The sequence below is a fragment of the Lynx rufus genome, unplaced genomic scaffold (genome assembly GCF_022079265.1).
Source record: "Lynx rufus isolate CCGP_SWC_20201006 ecotype Redwood Valley unplaced genomic scaffold, mLynRuf1.p SCAF_5, whole genome shotgun sequence".
NCBI classification, from domain to species: domain Eukaryota; kingdom Metazoa; phylum Chordata; class Mammalia; order Carnivora; family Felidae; genus Lynx; species Lynx rufus.
Window position 1 is genome coordinate 91,114,989 of NW_025814867.1, and position 21,073 is coordinate 91,136,061.

At 38.5% G+C, this 21,073-nt stretch overlaps 2 protein-coding genes across 2 annotated transcripts in view; one reads left to right on the forward strand and one right to left on the reverse strand.

Annotated features, from left to right (window-relative positions):
* Positions 1-21,073, forward strand: part of ILDR1 (immunoglobulin like domain containing receptor 1) — a 258,601-nt gene that overhangs the window by 72,058 nt on the left and 165,470 nt on the right.
* LOC124526401 (60S ribosomal protein L37-like) lies at positions 5,322-5,588 on the reverse strand. The gene has a single exon (XM_047099385.1). It carries the CDS (start codon positions 5,586-5,588, stop codon positions 5,322-5,324), a length of 267 nt encoding a protein of 88 aa, XP_046955341.1.

A 21,073-nucleotide genomic window follows, 5' to 3' on the forward strand; every position in this document is an offset into this window, starting at 1 on the left:
GAAAGGGAGACATGCCAGTGGTGGTGATTCAAACTATGCCCCACCCATTCCCTTGCCCACACTCCGGTATTGGAAAAATCAGGTAAAATGATCATGAAGTCAAGGGCAAGGCATCCTTGAAGGGATAAACCTGCAGCCCAAGGAAACTAGAAAGGGAGAGAGTAGTTCTATCCACTTATGCTTTGATGATGTGGCTGTCCATAGAGTGACTGTAGGAGGTGTGCCCATCAAGAAACAAGATTAATTTGACAAACATACTTAAATAACAGTGCCTTACATTTGTATAGGGCTTGACAGTTTACAAAAGTGCTTTCGTGTCTGTGACCTAGTTTGATTCTCGTAACAGCTCATGAAAAGTAGACATTATGAACATCCCATTAAGATGAGCAAACAGAGGCTCCTCAAGGGTAAGGACCTGATGGAGGCCCACAGCTCTCAAGGGACACAGTCCTGGCTTAGTTCTGGAGGTTATGGTTCCCAAGGCTTCTGCCATCCCATGCACACATCCTTCAGAGACAGCCCCTCAAGGGCAGCTCTTGTTGGAGTTCAGAGCACATCTGACATGGGTGCCTCTCATAGAGCCAATTTCTGAGCTGTCCAAGAAAACCAATTACACCTGACTTGGCACCAAACTCTTGTCACTCAGCTGAATCATTACCTTATTTGCCAGACTTAGCTGGCTCTTAGCAACTTTGACCTATTTCCAAAAGTCAAATCCTTCCTCAAAGGTGGACACTTTGTCAAAACTGATGATAATTCAAAAGAATGGGATATATAGAGAAATGGCTGGATTATCCACCAAATATTAATGATGGACTTTTAGCTGTTTAAAAGCCTTTTAATTTTTGTTCTTTTCTGCCTTACTTGAAATCTCTATAATAAACTGTGTTTTGCTTTAACATTTATTTATTTTTAATGTTTATTTATTTGCTTTTGAGAGAATACAGCATATGTACATGAGTGGGGGAGGGGCAGAGTGAGAGAGGGAGACAGAGAATGCCAAGCAGGCTTTGCACTGTCAACATAAGCCTGATGCCAGGCTTGAACTCACGAACTGTGAGATCATGACCTAAGCCAAAATCAAGAGTCAGATGCTCACATGACTGAGCCACCCAGGCCTCCCAGCCATATTTTGCTTTAATGAGAAACAATAGGAACAGATTTCTTACAGAAAAATGTTGGAAGTAAATATTGCAGAATATTAACAGTAAGTAATTTTGACTTGTAGATATCAATGATTGTCACTTGTGTGGGCATGTGTTTTCCTGCACTGAACCCCCCAACAATCTTTTGATCTTTTGAGCAACAGAAGTGTCATCCAAAATATGGAAAGCCTTTCAAGGTGCTTTACTTAAAAGGAGACAACACTCATTTGGCTGTGCACACACCGGTGTGTTGATTTAAAATAAATTAGTAAGTCATTTTATGCCTCATCCATAGCCCACCTGTACAGTTGTGCCCTTGGTTCACTCCTGGAGGCAGAAGGCCACAATCATGGCATGGCTCAGCTTTCTCATATGTGTGGGCAAAGACTCTCTTTCCATCTGTTATTCCGAGTAGTGAGGCAGTCATATTTTGGAGAATAGCCAAGGCAATGATAAAACTACTGCTTCCTTTCTTCTACCCTCCCCCTTAGTGGTCCAGAAAACTCTGGTTAATGTCCTTCCAGTGGCACAAATTAGTCTCTTGGTGATGCATTCCACACTCTTGAAGTTAATAAATGACTCTAAAGAAAAGCAAGTAATTTATCATGGGCTTTTGTCGTGACCCTTAATCCAGTCAATGAAAAAATACTGTGCTATGGGTGCTTTCAAACAAGGAATTGGTCTCACTGCCCCATTGCCACGTGTCCAGTTAGGGAACATGGACTTTTCCTTGTTACTTTCATTCCAAGAACTCCTTAGCAGCCAAGAGAGATTTTATTTGGCTAATGTCTCACCATTAGAATCTAGACTGTAAAGCATTCCTGTACAATCTAAGTACAAAGTGAATGACAACTGAATTTACCTGAATAGTAGTATATCTTTCTCTGTAGGGCTAGAGTTGGGACTTCAATGTGTTCTGCCTATGTCATAAGATGATCTTGATGTTCTGGGTCCATTCCCATCCCTCCTACCCAGTCCACTCTCTCCTTGGGATTTTTCAACATTTTGAACTAAGAACAGTAAGGTCGTGTCTGCATCCTCTTGTCTGAGTCATCCAAGTGATAGACTGGAGAACTTGGTTCTCTTCCAGCTCTGAAACTGCCTGTCCATACCCCCTTTTAAGATACCATAAAGCTACAATAGATGTTCTGAGGAAAGAAAGCTTTTTTTTTTTTTCCAGAGGCCAGCACAAATTGCAGACTTTAATGAGCAAAATGGATATTCTCCATTAAAGATTCTCTAAAGAATCTTCAAGTAGATACTGTAGGTAGAAAAAAGACAGCAGAGTCATAAAGTATAATAAAGACAGCAGAGTCATAAAGTAATTTGCTAAAAGAGCAAATTAAAGAATCTGGCAAATGAAAGATCAGAAGGACAAAGGGATAAGGAAATAGTATACAACAACAACAAAAATGCAACTACTTCCAAAGGTCACCTTGGAGTTTTCAAAAAGAGAGGATAACACAGGGTCAAGTGTTGAGGAGCTAAATGTGGGTAGACAGTGCACTGATATAGGTCCAGGATAATTGGCAGAATTTGGTCAAGTGGAACAAGCACATGGAAGAAAATAGAAAGGTATCTTCACGTGGGGGGCTTGTACCTCTTAGAAACCACGGCTGAAATAGTCAAGAACCAGCTTGTGCAAGTCGTCTTAAATTATCTTTGACCTCTCTTTGCTATGGTTGTCAAATTGGCACATAAAAATGAATGTTGATTTGAGTAATTTAGATAGGTGTTTTTGATACTGGCTTAACAACTATACCCAAATAGTAAGAAAAAGATAGAAAGGTGTCTATAATGCCTATAGGCAATATATGGGCCCCAGGGTCAGGTGACTACTAAAACAGTGGTTTGTTAACAAGGACCAGGAGGACCAAGAACACTATCATACCCATCCTTGGCCTAGACTTCTTATGTCGTATGATGTCCAGGTATATATATTTCAATCTTAAAGAAAGGGATCCAGATAAGCTAGTTCACGTCTAGAGAAGGCAGACAGGACAATGAAAGCTTGAAAATGAAGCCATGAGGAGGAAACATTTGTGGGAATGAACTGTGATAGTTTGTCAGGAGAAAAGAACTCTTAGTTGGGACATGATTGGAGTCCTCAGGATGCTGAAAGAGGTCTTAGGTTTTTTTCTCAGTGGGACCAAGAATAGGACTGGACAGACAGGCAGAAATTCAAGGGAGCCAGATTTTAACGTGATGTAAAAAAGAATTTCCTATCAAAACTGTACAGCAACGTACTAGGTTTTCAAAAGCATGAGAAAAGTTTCCTGTTACAACAATTAAGACTATGCAACAATGGAAATACAGGCCTCCCAAAGTGAGGGTGTAAAAGTATTCAGAAAGAGGCTGGATGACCAGGTGTGAGGGAAGTGGAGGGCCGTAGGTGAGTGTGGACGGGTGATTTGCATGTCCCACTGGAAGAATCTACAATTCTAAGAACTATATTGAATTTATACTGTACCTTTCTTTTTTGGAACTTAAAGTACTTTTACTTCTAGCCTCACGAGAGTAGTGAATCACAGAATAATGAAGCAATTTGCTTAAAAACTGTTTGTAGCTAATTTGGAATCAAAACCCTTCATAGGGGTATATTTCTCCATGTTTTCTATACACATACACATACACATATGAAGCTACTTGAGTTTACCTAGAGGCAACATGCTACATTTATCCAAGGCTTTTCAGATTTTATAGGGTAAATATAGGGATACTGATTTATATGTTTTAATGTGTCAGTAAATTGAATCAAACAGTCCTAATGACAAACACGTAAAATAAAATAAATGAATGCTGTTACCTAGGTTGACTTCTGGCTAATCACTCTTGCTGTATAGGCCCAACAGGTGAGGACCACCTCTATGGTTCCTTCCAGCTCTGCTGTATTATACACTATCAAAGCTAGAGACAGCATTAAGACATGATGTCCCAGACAGCCGGCTAGCCCTTGACAGGAAGTTGGCAGGCAGCAGGCATGAGAGGGGAATGGAGACCTTACCCTCTTCTTATTTTTTAGCAGTTGCCAATTTACACCATAGATGAGTAAAAACCCAGTATCAGAAGCATCCTCTGATCTCATTACTATGTGCAGAGTTAGTCTTTGGTTCTCCCTGGCACCTCTGGTATTGCTCTCCCTCCATTAGGGCAATGGATTCAACTTCTTCTTTAACGTGATTCTCCATGTTCCACCCCTGCCACTTCACTGGCCCTGAGCCCATGTAAAAGTGTCTGGCAGGGACTGCAGCTCCTGCAAAGATGAACATGACTTTAAGGCTTGTACTCTTGCAGTACCTTCCCTTTTCTTATCTACTTTAAGAATAAACCCAGTTTATCTGCTTAATAGGAAACTTGCATTAAGTTTGTTACTTCCTGGGGCTTGGGCTTCTGATTTACCCAGCACTTACTGTCTTACTTGGCAGAGGCCCATCTCTGTGGGGAACAGATCTTAGCAAGGAATTGTCACTTAAATGGCCACCCTGTCACTGCCCCTCCTAAAAGCTATGCAGGTCTCACTGTCATCTTTCCCCTCCATGTCCTTTGTTGGATGCAGACTGAATAATCAGCCCCACCTGATTTATTTGCTTGTTTGTGGACTCCCTTCATACTTTCCCATGAGTTCCTTTCATGTTCTGTCCCAAATCTGCCATTTCCTCCTGTGTTTCCCTCTTTCATTTCTCCCATGTTTGGAGTGGCCATCTGTCATCCTCCAGGGATGGTACTCATGGTTGCAGTCTCCCTCCTTCTCAGGCACTTTTTTTTAAAAATATTTACTTATTTATTTTGAGAGAGAGAATGAGTGGGGCAGGGGAGAGAGAGAGGGAGACACAGAATCTGAAGCAGGCTCCAGGCTCTGAGCTATCAGCACAGAGCCTGACACAGGGCTTGAACTCATGAACCATGAGATCATGTCCTGAGCTGAAGTCAGATAGATGCTCAACCAACTGAGCCACCCAGGCACCCCTCAGGCACTTTAATAATTTTGTTTCCTTGTCTCTGGATTGTCACTGTTGGGATGTTTTAAGGAGCCGGTTAGGGCAGCGTTTCTCTTTTTTCTTTCTTTCTTTCTTTCTTTCTTTCTTTCTTTCTTTCTTTCTTTCTTTTCTTTAAAACCAGAACATTTATCTTGTGACTAATCATTGAATCCTTCAGATGAACTGGATGCTGCAACAGTCACCCTCTTGGGTTTAGGTGTGTTCCTTCACAGAATCCATGTCTGAATCTGCGGCACACAATTTTTGGGTGCCTCTTTTGACCAGTCCCAGTGGTATTTCGTCTTTTAGCTTTGCCACTCCAGTTATACTTTCTCTTCTGCTTGGCAAGATAGACACATTTGCCACAGGTCAATTTCTGAAGGTGGTAGGACTTAGAGCCACAGCAGCAGCACAATGCGTGCATCTTATTGCAATGCTTTTCAAATGATGACATCCCCTTCATCATATTGTTTCCATGGTGGAGACCAAAAAGAAGACTAGTTTTCAAAGTGTGGTTCTGGGACCAGCAGTATCAGCATCACCTGGGAACTTCTTAGAAATGCAAATTCTCAGGGTGCCTGGGTGGCTCAGTCAGTTAAGTGTCTGACTTCAGCTCAGGTCATGATCTCATAGTTCATGAGTTCAAGCCCTGCATTGGGCTCTGTGCTGACAGCTCAGAGCCTAGAGCCTACTTCAGATTCTGTGTCTCCCTCTCTCTCTGCCCCTCCCTGCTTGCACTCTGTCTCTTTCTCGAAAATAAACAAAACATTTTAAAAAGTTAAAAAAAAAAAAGAAATGCAAATTATCAGTCCCTACCCCAGGGACTCTGAGTCATAAACTCTGGGTTAGGGCCCACCAATGTGTGATTCTGATACCTACTCACTGCATTAGGAGGTGGTTTTGGCTGGGACTCAAAACTACTCAAATCCTGACTTCAAGGTTTTGGAGGGAAATGTATCTACAGAGAATATTAGCTGGGGCTCTGGCCCCAAACCCCAGTGTCAAATTCTAGTGGGCCACATAGAAAATCCTTCTTCTCTACTACACTAGCCTAAGTAATCTAGATCTAAGGCATATGATTTTGCCTCTTGCTCCAAGGCTAAACTTGAGTTGAGCTCTTTCCAATCAAGCATGAGAAAAGTGTGCTCCAAAATATAAGGCAGTTCAGTCACTAGAGATGCCAAACACTATATGTAATGATGAAATGTTAAAAACCCTCCTTTCAAAATCAGGAACAAGACAAGAATGCCCCATCATCATTTTTCTTTCACATTTTCCCAGAGGTTTTAGACAATTTAGTGATATGAAGGTATCAAAAGTATAAGGTTTAGAAAAGAAAAATAAAATTATCATTAATTATAGACAAGATAATTTTAGAATCTACATAAAAATAATTAGAATTAATAAGATAATTTACCAAAGTTTCCAGATATGTAGTAGGTAAAAGTCAATTGCATTTCTATTAATCATCAATAACAGAAATATATACTTTGTAAATAGATACTATTTATAATAGAAAAAAGTAAGTTTCTCAAGAAGAGAAGGAACTAAATATGTATAAGATTTCTTTTTGGAGAGAACTTCACATTACTGAAAGACACTGAAGACAATCTAAATAAACTGATACCTCTGTTCACAGAAGACTCCATATTGTTATCATGTCTATTCTTCCCAAATTGATCTATAGAAACACTACAATTCTAATAAAAATCTCAACAGATATGTGTATGTATACACTTGCCATCAGGTGTGTGTGTGTGTGTTGTATGCACACACCTTGACAAACTGCTTCTATAACTTATGTGGATGAACAAAGGCCTAGAATATTCAATATTTCTGAAGAAGAAGAAAATGGAAGGGAGGCTTACCCTATCCGCTGCCAAAACAATATTATGCTGGAATAACTGAGATAGTTGATAATGGCAGGGAAGACAAATAGTAAAGAGCAGAGAACACAGAAAGAGACTCATGAATACACAGAACCTTGATAATTGACATGGTGTTGTATTGGTGGGAGAAAGAGTGGACTTTGCCTCAACAGTTTTGAGACAGCTGGTTAACCATGTGGGGAAAGTGAATTTGGATCTCTACTCAGATCATGCACAAAAATCAACTGCAATGGTTTGAAGATTTAAAGGTGACAGGCAAAGGACCGGGGGCAGCAGAGTCCCACACCCCCACCTCTATCCCCACCCCTACCCGTACCCCCACTTCACCTGCCGCTACTAAACTCCACTCACTCCCAGTTTCCAGGTCGGCAGATGTACTGTTGAATCTCAACAGAGTTACCTTGAACTTAGGGAATCTTTTGAAACAAAAGCAAATCCTGCCATCATGTTGCAGCCCAATACAATGTGAATTTACTTTAAAAAAATAAATGTATTCTTCTCTGCCATTTTTAAGACAAGATTTCCATTAGCAAGGCATTCTATTTTCCATTAATCAAAGTTTATGGTTCACACAAAAAAATTTAGAAGAAAATATAAAATGTCTTATAACCCCAAGTATGGAAAGATTTCTAGAAAAAGTTTTAAAAAGCACAAATAATAAAAGGTGACAAATTCAATTACATTAAACTAAGAACTGTTAATGAAAAGATAAAAAAAAAAAAAAAGATCCTAAAAGGGAAAAGACAGGCTGGCTGCAAACAGGAAGGGGATAGTTGTAGCAATGTAACTGAAAAAGGAGTAGTATCCAGAATATACAGCATTCCTATTGAAAGAAAAAATAGAAACCTCCCAATGTCAAAGCAATGGGTAAAAGACATGAACAGGCATTTCAGAGAAATATGAATAGACAAAGAAGCACATATACATTGGTAATCAAGTTAAAACAACAATTTGGCAACAACTCAATTATTGGCAAGGATGTGGATAAAGGAGAACTGTCATACACTAATGATGGAAGTTTCAATTGGTAAAATCACTTTGGAGATTCATGTCACATTACCTAGTAAACATGAAGATGTGCATACTCTGAGCCTAGCACTTTTATCCCTAGGTAGAATGCCCTAGAGACTCTTGTATATGTGCCAAGGAATCATGTACAAAACTGTTTATAATAACATTTAAAAAATAACATCAGAAAATTTCAAATACCAATTGCTGATCTACAGGAGAATAGATAAGCTTTGGCACACTCAGAGTGAAATTCTGTACAGCAGTGAAAATGGAACCAGAGCTATAGTCATTAACATGGATTATTTAACAAATACAATATTTTTAAAAATGCACATTGGAGAATACAAACAGCATGATTCCATTTGTACAAATACAAAATTCAAAACAATGCAAATTAAACTATTGTTTAGGGATACAGATGTTTTTGATATAATATAGGCATTTAAAAAAATCACTCTCATTCTTCAAAACCATGCATTAATAGTAACAGAAATTATGGACTGTTTTCCTTATGGAAAAAATTCTAGATAACTTTGTAAACAGAATATTAATAAAACCAATACAAATCCTAATAAAAACATTAGTATAATTACAAGACATATTACATTCTTAATAAGTAAGTATGTCTGCAAACATTAGAATTTATCTTATAGAAAAGAGGAAGATAGCTTTTTAGAAGAAGGCTTAAGGAAGATTGAGGAAGCTGCTTTCGGGCAAAGATCCTAAGCCTGAAAATCAGGAAGAACTGTGTAACAAGCACTTCCTATTTAGGTATAAGCACTTCCCAGATAGGGTATAAGTCTAAAAGAAGTCAAGAGAAGAACTTGGGATGGGTAGGTTTTGTGTACAGAAATTCAGTTTGATGCCTTCAGCTGTGTTAGTATACTTTGCAGTTAGCTACTGCTCCTTAGTAGTACAGAACATTTATGTGTGGAGAAAAACGTTATATAAACAATGTAACTTTTGTGTATATTGACACAATTCCCTTACTCATTGTATTAAAGTAACACAAGTTGTAGCATAATGAACTGAACATACATATATTTCATAAAACTATAAAGTAAAGGAATGTGAAATACAAATTTGGCAGTAGTTCATCTCTTTGGAGAAAGGAACAGGATGGGCTTGATTAGAGGCACAGAGGGGTTCCAAAGAATTAATATTCTTAAGCTGATTATGGGCATGCAAGTATCCATTTTATTATTATTCTTTAATATTCATATAATATATATACATTACATATCTCTAGTATGAATATTTCATAATAAGTCAAGCAATGTTTGATATTTTCATTGTAAAATGTTAGGAAAATATAAAATGAAGAATCAAAAATTGAAGTTAGTTATGTAATTTACTAGGAAAAGAAAATAAGTGTTTTTTGGTTTAAAAACAAGAATTGCTACCTGTAAAATATGCTAGCCATGTACAAAAGTATAAAGAAGAAATCAAAAGAAACAGAAAATTAAAAATCACCCCAAAGTCCATCACCAAGAGATCTTTTGATGACTATATATACACATACATGTATAATTTTACAGAAAAAAAATTTTTTTTATGTATTTTTTTTATGACCAGAATGTCATAAATTCTGGTCTGCAACCCAGTTTTTTTCATTAAACAATATGTATTTCTTTCCATACATATGTAATAGTCATATTTAATGACTTCATAGTGATTAGTGGTATATCAAACTTACATAACCAAGCATTTACTGCTGGGTATTTAAGACATTTCTTAGTTTCTTTTTGCCATTACAACCAATATTTCAATTAACATATTTTCAAATACTTCTTTAACACTTGTTCAGTTACATTATTATTGTTATTATTAGAGATGGAAATACTGTGTCATGAGCTTTTTTGTGTTTGTTTTTGGTCAAGGATAATTTTCTCTTTTCAAAGATCACTTGCTTTAAAAAAAAAAACCAATAGAGACATTTTTTAAATACAAGGAGTGCTAACTGATATTTTGTTTTAGTAAGTTATTTTCTAAGGTTAAACTATTCCTTCTACAATTGGTTATGCTCTAAAGAAAAAGCATGAGCTAGAAAGTTCCACACCCCCTTCAGGGAGCCTGAGTGGTGGAACTTGTTTTTAAAATATCTGAAAAAAAAAAAAAAACCACTTCAGAGAAGGTCCAAATCAAAGGCTGAAATGATTAGACTAAGGATTACCAGCTGAATGGAAAGTATAAATAGATGAAAGACAGACAGGTGGACTCTCTGGAAGCAGAAATGGGGACTTAAAAGGGGTCAATGAAGGAAGCCAGCAGAGAGATGATCAAAGTGATGAGAGCAGAAGGAAAAGCTGAAGGAAGAATGGGAGGCACTTTCCAAAGACACCTTGAGACCTGAAAGAAGGGGAGGCAATGTGGTGAGTCGGAGGAGATGGATGTGAGTCAGCTGCAGGAGGCGGTTGGAAGGTGATCAGGTCAAGAAACCAAAGTGCACTGAGTCAGAGAAAAAAACTAACGAAAGCCTGCATTAAAGAAACCAAGAAGATGGAACTCAAATGTCAGTAGAAATGGTTGTTTGTGGAGGAAATAACAAATATAAAAAGGAGCACTGGTAAATATGAACAGCATTCATAGATCTTACAATTTTAAAAAAGTGTGAAATTTTCTTCACAGTGTGAGTGAAGTTAAGGAAAAGTGGCTACTGCTCTAGAGGAAAAATGAGGGCTATCAGGGTTCACACAACCAGGTAGCAGAGGGAAGAGAGGATGTTTAGTTAGTTTAGACCAGGAAAAGGATTTGGATCAAACAAGCTCTGAATTTGCTACCTGAACCACAGGGCACAAAATACCAGACAAGAACTTAGTTTCATGCAGACATTTCCAACACATATGATCAGCTCCCCAGCTTAGCCCCACAGGTGGGTGGGCAAAAAGAACAATCCAAGAAGTCTTTAGCATAAAAACATTAACAGAGGGAATGCCCAAGATGGAGTGCCAAAGATTCTATGTCTTCAAACAACACACAGGCATTTTTCCAATTAAAGAAGAAAAATAAGTTTTAAAAAGCTTCAATGTCAATTTGAAAGGTGCACAATAAAAACAATAAAAGAAAGTAAAAATTAATCTTAGTTCTATCCCCTTAATCTCACAACTCTTTGCATTTTTGATGTATACTTCATATCTGTGTCTCTTGCTCTGTATCATTTCTCTTTGAATCTATTTTGTAGTATCTGTTTTTACAAAAATGGGTGTAATCTGAAATCCTATAGTAGTTACTATATCCTGCACAGATTTCTATGCCACTGAATATTCTTTTTCCAAATAATTTTTAATGACTACTTGGTACTTCATTACCTCTGTGTATCATATTTATTTTCCTCTGTTGGACATGGAACCTATTTCAATTTTTCATGTTATGAATATTGCCTCCTTGAACTCCCTTAGGGTTAAATCTTTGCACACATTAATGATTATTTCCTTAGCATAAATTCAGTCATGGGAATTGCTAGATTAAAAGGATAAGAACATTCAAAAAGATTATAATATGTGTCGCCAAATTGCCTTCAATAAGGGTGTTTCCATTTATACCATCATGGCAGTATATGAGAGAACTTTTGGCAAAATTATCGCGTTTTTTGAAGAATAGAACAAAGCTCCCAGAAACTAAATTTTGACTATGGGCTTTGGAATTATGTGACAAATGTTTGAATGTAGGCTGTTCCACTTACTGGCCATGAGACCTCAGGCAAGTCACTTAACCTCACTAAACCTCAGTTTCTCCATTGTATTGGGATAATACCTAACTAAAGTTTTTGATAGGATCAAAGTAAGGTATAAAAATTCTTAGCACAATACATTGTAAACACTAAGGAAACAATAAATGGTATTCCTTAGAATTTTTTTCTTAGGGTTTCACACTGAAAGCTACCAAGAATAGCACATGGAATGAGGCACCAAATAGAAGGAATTCAGACTACAGGAGGTACTGAAGGAAAGCATCAGGGCCACCACAAAAGTGGCTCACAAATGTGGGTCAGAAAAAAACCTTCTGAAAAAAAGAAAACTAATTGAATCTACCATAATGTACTAGTGCTGTCATTTTAGCAGTGTAGCTACATGAGGCTATAACACAAACACAACCTGTACTTTCCTACTAATGGACAGGGAGGAAATGAAAGCACCATGGGAAATCTCACTCTTTGGCTATGAGGCCCAGCTGCTCTGCAGACACCTTACAAGGAGATAATGAAAATTACAAAAGGAAGATTTTAAACCCTGAGATGTATAAGCTGTCATAGGGGGTTGATAACACCATTCAAGCAATAACAGGAATAATGACCTCAAAAAGAAGGAGGAACGCAGGAATGGAAGGAGGGAGGGAAGGAGGGGAAGAAGGGAAGGGAGAAAATACCAAAGTGTACAGACCAAATGGATGGGTCCCACCATACTGGCCCTAATAGATTTCATTAGGGGAAATAGTTCCACAGATGTATAAATTGGAAATAGGCAGTTGAGAACTCCTGACATACTTGAATGAAGACAAGGATGCAGAGTGAAACTGGGAAGCAAAATAATGGAAATGGAATTTGAGTAAATATGGAGGGAGAGGGGTGGTACCTGGAAACCCTCAAGAAGAACCAAGTGTTATAGGGCATTGCTAGTGCTTCTCTGCCAAATGTAGGGCCTCATAGAAAAGTTCCTTCCCATGATACGGTGGAACAACAAGGCAAGTCACCCACAGCTGCAGTGGAGGGAGGCGGGAGATTAAGAAGGGTTAAGGTTGGCCTTTTTTTTGTCTTCTTGTTGATGTGGCTTGATTTCACCAAATTAGGAAAGGACAAGGTGGAGATAGGGGGCTAGGAAAGGAGAAGAGTAGGAAGGGGGGTGGGTAAGGGAAGCAGTCAGTCCCCACCATTGCTAGTCCAAGGGGAACCCAGAGATGCATGAGATGGGCCTGGATTTCAAGGAGTTCCAAATTCAGTTAGGAAGACAAAAATCCCTTAATATGAAAACATAAACACATATGATAAATCCCCAGGTAAAAACAAAAGATGTGGCGGGGTGTTGGCTGTGGGCAGCTGTAGCTGGGAAAGCTTCCTGGCATAGAAGGCCTGGCTGGGATCTGGATAGGTGATGAGAAGACGAGGGGGTTCTAGATTGGAGACTAGGCAAGAGCTAGGCAGCTGAGGCAGGACCGAGAAGGCATGTTGACTAGAGATCTGGTGACAGGTACCACCATGTGAAAGGGACAGGACAGTAAAATAGAAAAAGCTTGGGCTTTGGGGCCGAGAGGACTTGTTCTTCCACTTACTAGGTGTCCTAGGACCTCAGTTTTATCACCTCTAAAATGAGGATGTTGGAAGGATGAAAAAAAATAATATGGATAAAGCACTGACCATTACTGGAGCATCATAAGTGCTTAGAAAGTGATATAAAATTTTATTAGATTACTACTTCTGGAAATAGAAGCACAGTGTAGTAAGGAGAGAATAGGAGAATGATAACATAAAAAACAAGTTGGGGTTTCCAGAGATTAAAATGTTCAAATAAGAAAGGTACTATAAAAGGGGTGATAAAAATGAAGGAATGGATCAGAGCAGGGCTACCTAAAGTGTGGTCCATGGATCAGCATCCCCAGCATCACTTTGGGAGCTTGTAAGAATTACAGACATTTGACTCCACCCCAGAACTACTTAGTCAGAATTTCCGGGTGTGGAGCTCAGCAATCTACATGTTAAGAATATCCCCAACCTTAAAGTTTCAAAGTCCTGGGCTGGAGGAATCAGAAAAATTTCTTGGCCAAGAGATTAGCTCCAAGTATATACACCTGATTCCAGTTAGGTTTGACCTCAAAGTTAGTCTTTTCACAAGTACATGAAGGTTACTTATGAAGAGAACCTTAGAGATTCTGCATGGAAAGTAAAACCATGGAAAAGGATTAAGATTGACGATAGTCACAGAATATGGGTACAGTAAGTGGGATAAGGTTGTGTCAGTTTATGTCAGTTCAATTATATTTTGCTGGTAATAAAGTTACAAATTTTGGAATTGTGAATGATGTTGATTCATTTAAGCCACAAAACAACCCTATGTGATAGGTACTCTTGTCATCCCCTTTGTGTAGATGAGAAAAGTGAGGCAATGGTGAGGTTTCCAAGGTTACATGCTAATATGTGGCAGAGCCAGGATTTGAACCCAGGTGGTGAGGCTCCAGAATCCATGCTTTTAGCTGCTAGACTATGCTGCTTTCCCCCCACCATAATTTATTTAACTACTCCCTTACTATTGGACATATAGGTTGTTTCTAGTATTTCACTTTCGTTCTTTAAAAAAAATTTTTTTTAATTTACATTTATATATTTTTGAGAAACAGAGTGAGACAAAGCATGAGCGGGGGAGGGGCAGCGAGAGAAGGAGACACAGAGTCTGAAGCAGGCTCCAGGCTCTGAGCAAGTGGTCAGCACAGAGCCTGATGTGGGGCTCGAACCCACGAACTGTGAGATCATGACCTGAGCTGAAGTCGGACGCTCGACCGACTGAGCCACCGAGGCACCCCTACTATTTCACTTTCATAAATAAACACTGTGAAGAACATCTTCAGATATAAATCTTTAATTCCTGATGACTTCTGTAGGACAGAGTCTCAGAACTGAAATCCTTGATCAAGGGCCACAATTTTAAGGCAATTGTTTTCCAGATAATGTTACAAGGATAGCCATTTCATCCCACTCCACCAGCATTATATTTAAAGTCTTAGTATTCTTGATAAACAAACTGGCATACCATTATAAAAATTCTTATTTCTTTTATTCAGGTAAAGTTAAAATATTTTTATATGTTCACCAACCTTGTGCTTTTCCTTATTTGAAAACTGTTAAATCCTTTGCCCACTTTTTTGAAACCACAGTTTTAGTGTTCTTCCTATTCAATTCTGTGAGCTTTTTAAGATACCAAAACTTAGGGGCACCTGGGTGGCTCAGTCAGTTGAGTGTCTGACTTCAGCTCAGGTCATGATCTCACAATTTCGGGGTTCGAGCCCCATGTTGGGCTCTGTACTGACACCTCAGAGCCTACAGCCTGCTTCAGGTTCTGTCTCTGTCTCTCTCTCTCTAACCCTCCTCTGCTTGCACTCTGTCTCTCTCTCTCTCTCCCCGAAAAATAAACAATAAACATTAAAAATTTTTTTTTAAATAAGATACCGAAACTTAACCTTTTGGCATAATTGGTACAATTTGTTTTAGTTTATTTTCCTTTTAATTTAGTTATGACTTTTATAGATAAGTATTTTTAAATGTTTATGTAATAAAATCTATCAGTATTTTTCCTTCATGATTCTCTGCTACTTTTACACTTAAAAAAAAAAAAAAGAATTTCCTCATTCCCATAAAATATCCTCTGTTTTCCTCCCCACACCCCCCAAAAAGAAACTTTCCAAACTTCAAGTTTAACTTGAAGTTACAATTTGATGGAGTATATTTACAGTAAGAAGTACATTTCTTCAGAAGGCTAAAAGAGCTATCTCTGTGTGTTCACTTTTGCTGTTGGTTATCCTTTGAATTCCATGAAACCTGCATAAGATCAAGAGACAGCCAGATAGTGGGAAGGGTAGAGAGCTGGAAATAAATGAAGTCCGGAGTGTTAATCTACTCTGTCATTTATAGTCACGTTTTCTCAGGCAAGTTATTCCACCTTTCAGTGCCCTCACTTAAGAAATGGAGATGATGATACCTGTTCATTTCCCTTATTTATCCCTTGGGATGTTCTGAGGATCGTGAGTTAATATTAGGAAAGTAGACTGGTTTAGCAGTCTACAGTACTGAGATTTGTTCATTCATTCAGCTCTTCCAATGTACTAGTCACCAAGCTGGATTCTGGGGTTTTAACACCGAGTAAGACATGCTGTCTGTAGTTCATGAGGTTGAACAATGTGTATTGGCTCATTTAAATCTTTTAACAACCAATAAGTGGGCAAAATGAGGTGGGTGAAATGGGTGAAGGGGGTTAAAATGTACAAACTTCCAGTTATAAAATAAGTCATGGGGATGTAATGTATAGCATGGTGACTGTATTGCATATTTGAAAGTTGCTGAGAGTATATCTTAGTTCTCATCACAAGGAAAAAATGTAACTATGTATGGTGATGGATGTTAACTAGATTTATTGTGGTAATCATTCTGCAGTATATACAAATACCAAATCATTATGTTGTATATCTGAAACTAATATGTATCAATTGTAAGTCAATAAAAAAATAATCAATGAAGTGGGTAATATTAATAATCCCAGCTTATGGATAAAGAAACTGGAGAACAGAGAGATTAAATAACTTGCCCAAGGTTACACACTTGTAAGTTGTAGAGCTGGGACACAGGCCCAGGCAGTCTAACTCCAAAGCCCAGACTTTAAACCACCATGCTGTGCTGCCTCTCAAAAGATGATGGTGAAAATTAGATGATAATTGCAGAGTGAAACTTTATTTGGAGTATTTTCATTTTTAAGACTACAGAAAGACAAGACCATTTGGCCTCCTCACTACTTTTATCTCTTGGTTTCTCCATTGACAAATAGCACAAAAGGGCTCTCTTGGACAGGGCCTTGGGGCATAGTGAGGAACAGACCAGGATCCTGACTTGAAGGAACTCATGATCTGATGAACCAGGGGTCTGAAGCTGTGGTAGAGAACCTCAGTCCGAAGGTTCCCTTCTCAGTGGCTTTCTCTGATCAGCTGGCAACCCCCCCCCCCCCCACAACACCTTTGCCTACCCATCCTCTTCTGCAAGGGCCACCAGACTGGAGATCTGGGTATCAATGCTGGCCTGAGTGTGTAGTGCTAACTTAATGCCTGACATGCAGTTGGAGCTCAACCAATGTTTATTGAACTAAACTAAATGCTTATGTCAAATTATAGAATATTTAGAAGGACTAAATGGATGATATGATAATTTTTTCAACCATTAACTTCTGTTAAGAGGAAAAAAACAACTTTCTTTCTAAGGACAAACAGATCATAATTATTATTGAGGGTTGGGGGAAATGGTTACAATATTTTTGAGCCTGCTTCTCTCTTTCTACATGAAAAACAAGAAATAAATAAGAAACTTGCTTGTTAGGAATGCCGAACAACAAAAAACATGGGAAAAAGAAGTCAAATCATTTCATTTTTCTTACTATTAGTAATTTTTCTTGTATGTACGTGAAAGACTTGTTGAAAGAATAGCTAAAATTAGTCTTCTCTCCGCGGGTATCATATTACCTTTGTCCCCATCATACTGATAAGCATTCCCCGAGGGTGGAGGAAAACAGATTTCCACCCCAGTTCCCAGGGGAAAAAAATCAATTATGGATGAGAAACACATAAAAGCCAATTAATTCAGGTTACTTAACCTAAGAAATCTTTATTCTTCCTGCTTTTTCAGTGTAAAAAAAGATTTCAGACAGGAGCTGAGCCAAAGGATACAGACCAGTTAAACAGCTACCTTGTAGGCATTGTGTTAAACACTTTCCATTTATAGTTCATTTAAACCTCACAACCACCCTTTGAAGGAGACACTACCTCAGTTTTACAGATATCCAAAGGAATATCCACCAGTAAAAACTGAGGCTCAGAGAGGTGAGCTGTGTTGCCCAAAGTCACAGAGATTGGAAAATCCACTTTCATCCAAACTCTCTGTCTCTGGCAGAGGCAGACCTTATTTTTTCTCATTTCACACTTTACCACCTAACTCATTGGCCCTGCCTAATTATAATGTCTGTTCATTTCTGCTGCTTCAAGTAATTATAAAATTGTTCAGGCAAGTGAATCCAACATTCAGTCAGCATTTCCTAGGATCCAGACTTGGGGGAAACAGGCATAAAGTTCCCAGCAACTTTTCAGCAAACACTATCACACATATCTGGATTATTTTCCATCTTAGGAACGGATGATGTGGTTACCAAGACTACCTTGCATTATAAAATAGGGAGCATCTCAATCCTCTCATTCTCACTAGCTTTGATAGAGGCACCTCAGCCTGTGCATATTGGATTCTGAGAGAGCATTTGAGAAAAAATTCAATCAGGCTGGTGTCAGGCAAGAATAGAAACAAAACTACAAGGCATGAGTGCTTGTTGTACGTGCCACTTTATGACAGTGGCAAATGGATGAAGTCTACTGTTCACTCACCTTGAACGAAAAGCCTCCCAGAGATGAGAGAGATAATGGATTTTATTTGTTATGGATCAACTAAGCCTTCCCAATACTATTTTACGTTGTGACATAGAAGTTGTCAAGGAGTCTTCTCAGTTACAAAGACAGCTTTTTTTGGTACCAATCATTAAGTCCTCTGCTAACACAGAAGCACTTCCTAGATACCTGATCCCTAGTCCCGGTTGACACGTGGCTTCCTTTCCTTTATCCTAAAATCACTTAGATGACAGAACCAAAATATGACAGAGCAGAGTCCCACTCCCCACAAGTAATGAGTAATTGAGTTTTGTGGAGTTTACCTTGCAGACATCTCTAGCATTGGTTCCTTTTCTCCATGGCCACTGCTATGGCCACCATGGTTTGGGCTATCCTCATCATCATCTGAATGGTTACAATTTCTGTAAGTGGTTTCTCTCTTCCAAACTTGCCCCCCCTTTAATTCAGCATCCATATACAGCCAGGATGATTATGATCTAACCCAAAATGCTCATTAAGTCTACTTAAAACCCTACAGTGGCTTCCTTTGCATTAGGATAAATAATAATAATAATTTTTAAAAAGCCAATATTAACTATATGCGTAATCTTGCCACGTACCACATAAATTATCATTTCTTGCAGGAACCTAATAAGGCAGGTACAACCTTCACCGCTATTACTTATTGAGGTCAAGTTACTTAACCAAGGCTCCGCATCTAGAAAGTGGCAGAGCCATGACTCAAACCTGGGTCTGTATCATTTCAGATGCATATTTTAACCACCAAGTTATCCATGTGATGGCATGCAGGTTCTCTGTGACCTGGCCTGCCCACCACTCCAGCCTTGTCTCTTCATGAGTCCCTCTTTGCTCCTAATGCCTCAGCTCTTTGAGCTGCTTACAGGTCCTGTACCTTGACATGCTATTTCACACCTCTGGTTTTGCACATAAATCCCTTCTCTATAATGCCCTCTTCCCTTTGTTTATCTTGTGGAGTGTCTCATCTTTCAAGATTCATCTCAAGTGTTAACTCCTCCATGAACCTTTCCTCAGCCCCTCCTCTCTTTGGTAGAATTGACTACTCCATTCCCTGTGTATCACTGTACCTTAATTATGCTTTCATTATGGCAACCACAACACTTTCCTATCCTTCCATGGACAAATGATTCCCTCCTCTTAGATTTCTATGAATTCCTTAAATGCTGAGACCATGTCTTACTAATCTGTTTTATCCATAGTATCTAGCCCAGTGCTTGGCTTACAGAAATTTAACTGCAAATATTGTTGAATGAATGAAAATATTTGTTTGTACATGAAGTATGCTGCTTGGTCAGAGCACCCCATGCCAATACATTGTGAGATTTATATTGCTTTTATTTACAGCATCAGTGTAATTAGTAACCTTTTTTCTTTACTGAGGGACTGAATATAAAACTCTGAAGAAGTACATGCAGCTTTATGATAACTAAACATTTTGACATCCTCCCAATTAGAGCAGAAGATAGGAGTGGAGAGAAGATATTGTAGTCTACCTACCACACTTATTTTCACTTGAGAAAGTACTGGGAAAATGATAACAATGAGTTGTCACTGTACAAGCCAAATTTGGTATGGCAGTTACATACCTATCTGCCTGTACAATGGGAAATATTCATATTTGAACCACAATGCACATATTTTATTATGCATAATAAAATAAACTAATAAAATGAAATTAATTTGAAATTTTAATTTAAAAGCAAGAATGACAGCAATGGAAAGCCACGACCAACTCAAGACGGCATAAATGATGTTGTGTGAACAAGGAATATCTCCCCAAATTCCAGAAATGCCAGTTCTACATGTCTACACATGCCACATGGAAAACACTACATGGCAGCCAGACTTCTTGATTACTAACTCACTAGCAGCCAAATGCAATGTCTAGCCGATACATTCTGGTCCCATCTCAAAACCATATATCTCCAATATTTCCACCTACTCTTGAATCTCAGCTCAAGGGAAACTTCCTTGAGAAAGCCTTCCTTGGTCTTTGCAGTAAAGTCTGTATACACCCTCAATGAACTAACATTCTTTTCTTTAGGGAGCTTATTTTAGTTTATAAAAATACATTTAATAGTTTGTTATTTTACTAACAGTTGCCTCCCCAAAGCATCTATAAGCTCCAGGAGATCAGAGATCTTGCCTGGTTTTTTCACCACTTTTCCCCCAGTTGCTGACACATAGCCAGGCACTCTTATAAACATTATGAATGAATGAATGAATGAATGAATGAATGAATGAATAGAATGATTCCTTCACCTCTTATTCATTGTCCAGTTCTCTGAAGAATTATACCTGATTCCTTGGGAAATACAAATCAAAACCATGATGAGATACTACCTCACACCTGTCAGAATGGCTAAAATCAACAACATAGGAAACAATAAATGTTGGCGAGGATGTGGAGAAAGGGGAAACCTCTGACACTGTTGATGGGAATGCAAATTGGTGCAGCCGCTCTAGAAAACATTACAGAGGTTCCTCAAAAAGTTACAAATAGAACTACCCTACTCTCCAGCAATTGCACTACTAGGTATTTACCCAAAGGATAAAAAAATACAGATTTGAAGCGGTACATACACCCCAATGTTTAAAGCAGCGTTATCAACAATAGCTAAAGTATGGAAAGAGCCCAAATGTCCATTGACTCATGAATGGATAAAGATGATGTGGTATGTATATACAATGGAATATTTTTTTAAATGTTTATTTATTTATCTTGAGAGAGAGTGAGAGAGCATGAGTGGGGAAGGGGCAGAGACAGAGGGGGAGAGAGAGAATCCCAAGCAAGCCTGTGCTGACAGTGCAGAGCCCGACGCAGGGCTCAATCTCATGAACCTCAAGATCATGACCTGAGCCAAAACCAGGTGTTGGATGCTCAACCGAGTCCCCC

Bases quoted from the DNA above. Each gene is read 5' to 3' on its own strand.
- LOC124526401 (XM_047099385.1), bottom strand. From the start codon at position 5,588: ATGATGAAGGGGATGTCATCATTTGAAAAGCATTGCAATAAGATGCAC.